The 6,439-nt window shown below is 44.1% G+C and overlaps 1 protein-coding gene across 1 annotated transcript in view; it reads left to right on the top strand.

Annotated features, from left to right (window-relative positions):
• Positions 1–4,511: 4,511 nt before the first annotated feature.
• Positions 4,512–6,439, top strand: part of DKK2 (dickkopf WNT signaling pathway inhibitor 2) — a 40,839-nt gene continuing 38,911 nt past the window's right edge. The window contains exon 1 of the mRNA XM_061355167.1: positions 4,512–5,648. Coding sequence (XP_061211151.1) covers positions 5,391–5,648 — 258 coding nt within the window. The 5' untranslated portion in view covers positions 4,512–5,390. The remainder of the gene's footprint in view (positions 5,649–6,439) is intronic.

Here is a 6,439-nt window from a genome sequence, read left to right as displayed (position 1 = left end):
AAATTTAAACATTTGAACATTTATTCAGGGTTTGAATGCCTGATTTAGAAACACAAGTACAAGTTTTAGTCTGTGGCGCGTCCCCTCTCTATGGGTGCAAATAATACAAAAGAAAAACCTATTTTTTGTTACAGAAAGCATGATGATTCAGCCCAAAAGAGATACAAATGCATATTTCTGATGGAAATATATATATTTAACATTGTGAACTGAGTACTAGTGGTTCACTGCTGTAGTTTTCCATGTTTGCAGCTGGAGGTCTCACTGGTATTTAATGAACATTTGCCTTCTTGACTGGTGAGCTTCCGTGGCTGGGTTGCACAAAGCATAGCCTCTCCTTCTGCCTAGTGGAAATCTGCAGGATGAATTAGCAGTTAAAGCTGAGCATGCGGTCGTCAAACAATCTGCCTCCATAGTTAGGGCATAAGTGCCACCTCTGGAAGATCCCAGACAGATTTGTGGTTACGTACGCGATGGTCAGGAGCAGGCTCAGTCTCTACAATATGGTACTTGACAAGAGGTTTCCAGAGGCCATCCCATGTGTTAAGTAGCATTTGCCACTGACTGTGATTTGTGGGGTAATGCTTCCTCTGTTATTCTGTATGGTTAGCTGCAAAATGCCATGTTGGGCAAAAGACAGCATTGCTCTGAAATGTTTGACTAACCACACGCACACAAAGTATGTGGGACTTGGCTTCTCCAAACTAGGCACCCAAAACTAGTGGTGAACTTAGGAGTAAGGTCTTTTTCTGCCTGATCTTCAGCAGTGTAACAGCCTCTGCTTAGTGCACTTCATGCAAGTAACAGCCGCTGAGTTTTGTAGCTGGTTCCTCTGGTAGATCCACCACGGCTCTTAAGTGTTTTCGAGGTTCTTGGAGTGTCTCAAAATCTAAAGTTGCAGTGGTACAGTCATAAATCTGCAATGGGAGGATGCTTCTTGGTATTTTTGCCTGGATACCATCTTACTTACATAGGCATTGTGAAGTAAATCTGTGTCTTCAAAGGACATCAGAGTTGCTGCAATGGAAAGCATAGGAAATCCACACCTAGGTTTCTAAGTGTATTTGACAACTTTGAAGTACTCAAGGTATGGGCTGAATACTAGTTAAAAGGGGAAAACAAAGGGGGAGGAGGGGAGTGGGGACAACAAAAATACCAAATAGCTCGTTTCCCTACAAGTATATCTGTATATCATGATGTTGTTAAAGAAAAAAGTTCCGCCCTAACACAGATTTAGTGTTCTGTCCATCTACAGATTTCTTTGGTCTCGAGCAGCGTGCTGGTCTGGCAGCAGCTGCCCTGCAGTGAAGTGGTTGTTGATTCCTCTGGAGGGAACCATCTGTCAGGGTAGCAAAGCAAAACCTGCTTCTGTTTCCTCACAGATGCTGCAAACTATCTTCCCTTCAGAGCAGTGAGTTACAAGATAGGTCTTGCCCTGTTGGAGAGATACCCATTTCCATTCCCACTAAATTTAAATTAATGTAGAGAAACTTAGTTGAATCTGGCTGACTGATGAACTTGATACTTAGCTGAATCTGGACTGATTTGGAAAAAAAGAAGAGTTTGGGCACCTGTTCTTAAGTATCTGAAAAGCTTTGAGCATTCCTCCCTAGTTTTCTGCAAATTTCTAGAAGCTACGAATGCACAGGAACTATCTATTTACATCTACAGACCTGGAATGTGGTTTTCTTGTTTACTTAATGAAAACAATAATTTTAATAAGATATGAATAAATATATGATTAATTTAGACAGTCTACTTACTGTCTGATCCTTTAGGTGCTGTGTGCCTCTCTTTAATACCACATATGTCCTTTTATTTCACATTTATTTCAAGAAGAGTTGAATGGTACTCCCATGAGGTCATCGTATTGTGCTTTCATTGTCATGGGTTCTGTTTGCATGCCTCATCAGTTTATTTTGTCCTCTTTGTAATCTTCCCTTATTCAAAGCAACTGTGGTGAAGAACACTCCACCACTGACTTGTACGTTTCTGTTCCTTCCTGGGTAAGAGAACATAAAAAGTAAGTTATCATTTGAGGGAGGTTGCTAATTGCTGTCACCAAAGATATTAGATTCAAAGCCCAGTTAAATATACCATTAATTCTGAGTCTCAAGTGTGAATTAGCACAACCTCCCATATACTTTGATCAATAGTCCCGATCCATATATAATTTTATCTTAGGGATGAGAAAATAACATTTTTCTTGTCCAATTTCTGTGGTAATATTGCAAAACCTGCTGTCTTGATATTTTTACAAATTTAGTACCATCCAAGGCTCTGTGATGGTATATATAGAGAATACTAGGAGGAGAGATGTGAACTGTAACTCAAGCGTTCTGTGTATTTAAGTGTATTTATCCCCAGCAAGAATACAAAATGTGACTGGTGCAGTCCATGGTAATCAGAAGAGGAAATACAGGATTGACTTGTTATTAGAAATCAGGGAGCTGTTACTGGTTTGCGTTTCACCATCTCAGTTTGATCCTACGCCAGTGGGTGGGGGGGCATCAGCCCTCCTGCATTAGTGTATGAGGCTGCCTATTCACATGTATATACACTGCCTGTGTATGTCTGAAGGGTCCGCGGGTTTCTCTGAGGCTGTGATTTTTGTGTGTGTGTGGTGTTTATATGGCTGTCTGCCAATTTTCTATGAAATTATCTGTCAAAGCTTTTCCTGTGGCCCTGATAGCTGTTTGCTTTTGGGTTTGGTAGGGGTGAAACACCAGGAGGGTTGGGTGTCAAAAGTCAGGTCAAAAGCAATCAAAAAGGACTGGCTTTTATCACTTCCTTGTGAAGTTGCAAATTGCTTTCTGATCTTTCAGAAATATTTTCTTAGAAATGTCCTCAGGAGTTATCGGGGATGAAGACAGAAATGGAATTTTAGTTTATTTAAGGCTGTGTGAAGATAGAAAAAAAGAAAATCCCATGAAGAAGGCAGCCTTTTTCATTCCTTACTCCTTGCAAAGCTGAATACAGAAAAAAGTGAAATTTGAATTTTGAATCTAATTTTCTGAGATCAAGTGCTGATAAAATTGCTTCCAGCTTCAATCCAGTAAATGTGAGCTTATACGAAGCCTGAGCGAGAGCTCAGCAGAACAGTTTAAAATCCAGTCTTGAGGGCTGATGTGCCATTTCTGTTGCTACTTAAAACCCCCATAAAACTCAGTAGTAATCCCCTAAGACATGATGAGATAAGATTTTTCTTTTTTCAAAAAAGCCCTGTGAGATGGGATTAAATCCTCCCAAACAGTTCTGAGGTTTGAGCTGTGGAAAAACATGTAAATTAATCTACTCTTTACAAGATGCTCTGTGTAATACAATACAAGCCCTGACATTAGTAGAGATTGCTAGCAGTCACACTGCAATAGATAGCATGTGAAAAAACTTACCTAAGGTGGGGTGGTCCATGGAGTCTTCCCTGCAGAGACCTATTAAGGCCCTGCGTGCTCACTGCGAGACAAAAGAGTGCCCGGTTCCTCGCTGGTATTTCTTGCTTTAGCAACTTCCTTTTGCATAGCTGTTAAGTTAAAAGCTCATTTTCTTCTTCACCTCTTGTGCTATGTGAAGAGGCAGAGTAGCTGGAAGGTTATGACAGCTTAGAGGAGGGACCCCGCAGGAAAAGGGGAAGGCATGAAAATTCTCCGTACTGCTCCCAGGCAAGATAGTGTTCATACATGAACATATGGGACAGCAAGAGGACTGCTTCGCTCATCATCTTTTGTTCCTTCCACCCACTTTCACATGTCCAGGGGAAAAACAAGGGCTGGTAGCTGCTCCACTGCAGTACACAAGTGCCCCATGGCGATGTTCTCTGCACTAGATCTGTTGTTGGTAACAGGGACAATTTAAGAGCTGGGTTTGCCCCAGTTGTGCTAATTTTGCACCCTGTGTCCTGGTTGCCTTCCTTCTTCGAAAACACTGTGTTTTGGTGTTGCAGCAGTGCCTCTGAGCTTGTGGGTTAGTAGCACCTGGGTGCTTCACAGCAATTAGATTTGTGCTTGTGCCAGGGAAATTGAGAAGGTAAATGCAAAATAGCGAACAAAATAGTTATTTGGTGCTGCTAGTGGCACCGTGGCTCGGAGAAGTGTCACCTTTAAGAGTCCTGTAGCACAGCATTAGTGGCTGGACATGCCTTTTACCTGGGCAGTGGACTGTGCAGGCTCTGCTGTAAGATTTGGCAGCCCTCTTGTGCCAGCCCCTTGCTTTCACGGCCCTGCAGGACTGACGTTCAGAACCAGTTTTCCTAGAGTTTCGGGGAGCACCCCAACACACGCTTCAGTTTGGCAGTGCCACTTGGGGACCCCGTGCGGAAATCCGGCACCCATCACCTTCGGCGAGCCTTAGCCTCGGGATCGGACAGCGGGGATGTCGCGCCCACAGAGCGACACGCATGTCCGCGGCCGTGGGACCCGGGCACACCCCATCCGGAGAGAGGGGGACCCACCAGGCTGGGGGGACAGCGGCATCCGGAGAGGTGGGCACTATGGAGACACACGGACACGGAGGGGGTGACAGTGGCTGTGCGGCGTGTCCCCCCTCGGGGTGGGGAAGGAGGAAGGAGCACCCGCTGCTTGCAGCTGTAACAACAAGGGGGCAGCGAGAGGCTGCCGGAGCACCCAGCCGAGGGGGAGCGGCGCGACGGTCTGCTCCTCTGCCCCAGCCGCGCCGCACGGTGCCCTGAGTCCCTCGCACTGCACCGGCCGGGCTGGAGGAGGAGGAGGAGAAGGAGGAGGAGATCGGGCGCTTTCACTCCTGCTGGCTCCGGAGGCTGAGGCAAAAGACAGAAAAAAGGAGGAGGGGAATAAAAATTAAAGAGGGGGGAGAGAGAGAGTGAAAGAAAACTAAGCCCAGCTTTTGCCGGTGCTGCTTGGATTGGATCTGGTTTGAGTTTCCTCTCTGCTGGCTTGTGCAGCAAGAGAGGAGGAGTGGGGGGAAGTAACTCGCTCACTCTTCCTCTGAAGCTCAAGCAAACGTGCTGGTGCCTGCACTGGTGGGGAGCTGCCCTGGGTGCAGTTGCCTCCTGGCTTATTGCTCTCAGTTCCTAAAGAACTGCCTGGACTTCTCGAGGACCTGGAGGAAAAAGCATCACTTCACAGATCAGAGTTGCTCAGTGACTATAGACTTGACAGTTGTGTTTTTGTGGTTTTTTGTGTGTTTTGGTGGTTTTTGTTTTTTCTTCTAGGGGATTCTTTTTTTAATTATTTTTCTCCTGTGTCTCTCCGAGCAGCAGTTCCTTGAGTGTGTGGCATTGAAATCCATTGATTTGTTAACAACTTTGGGAGATATTTTAAAAAACTTTTTTTTCTTCTCTCTTTTGCTTTCTTTGCCTTAAAAAAAAAAAAAAAAGAGAAAAAAAAGAAAAGATAATCCTTTTGGGGGGAGGGGAGATGATCGTGCTGATGTGGAATAAGTGCTCCTGCTGTCTCCTCTTACTAGCCGCGGTCCTGATCGTGGAGAGCTCCCAGCTAGACAGCTCCAGCTCCAAGGTGAACTCCATCAAGTCCACCCTGATGGGGGAGGCTCCAACTCAGACAACCAACAGATCTGCAGGCATCCACCAGGGACTGATACTTGCTAGCAGTAAGAAGGGCAAAATCCTAGAGCAGATGGGAAAACCTCCCAAGCACTATCACCGGCAAGGAGAGGTAGGACATCTCTTCATTGCTCAAGTGTCTGTCTGCGTGCTATATGCAAATAATTGCCAGCCTTCCCTCACATTGTTTTTAAAGCTTTCCTGTGTTAAATCAGTTAATTAACGTTATTCAGGATTCTCTGAGACAATAACATCTCACAGTTGGTGTTACGAACACTGCGAGTGGGAGTTGGGATGTTTTAAACCTTTGCATCTTCTCTATAGGGTTCATAATTGATGGAAGAAAGAGTAATCTAAAAAAATTACCATCTTCAGCAATTCTTTGTTTGACTTCTTCAAAGCATTGTTAGAAGTAAAGGAAAAAAATTTCTTGTAACTCTCAGGCAGTAAATTAATTGAATTTAAACAGTTGGTGAATATTTGAGCATGAAGTGACAACTGTGTTTACAGTGGTGAAACAAACTTGGTTTTAAAAATCACACCTGGCAAGTTGATCTCTGTTACCTTTCTTCATGATGGGAATAAAAATCCATGCTGTCCCAGTGGAATAGTTTATGCCACATTCATTTGCTTAATATGACAGTAAATAAATTCTAGGTTACTTGTCCAGTATGCGCTTCAATGGTTGTGGAAGTTTTGTTTGGTTATGTCCAGCTGAGATAAGTAGGCAGTAATAGCCCTAAATACAAAGTGTGTAAGGAAGAAAAACTGCATGAAAAAAAGACCCTGGCTTACTTATGCAGTCTGGCTTACTTATGCAGTCTTCTTTCCTCTCTACCCTGCTTGGAATCTTGGAAGTCTGGTAGAAAATTATCTTCATGCAGCTATCTCAGTGGTAAGCTA

The sequence above is a fragment of the Neopsephotus bourkii genome, unplaced genomic scaffold (assembly GCF_033783945.1).
Source record: "Neopsephotus bourkii isolate Nb327-2 ecotype Australia unplaced genomic scaffold, CSIRO-AGI_Nbou_v1 NB_787, whole genome shotgun sequence".
Classification (NCBI taxonomy): domain Eukaryota; kingdom Metazoa; phylum Chordata; class Aves; order Psittaciformes; family Psittacidae; genus Neopsephotus; species Neopsephotus bourkii.
This window is presented reverse-complemented; position numbering and strand designations above follow the sequence as displayed.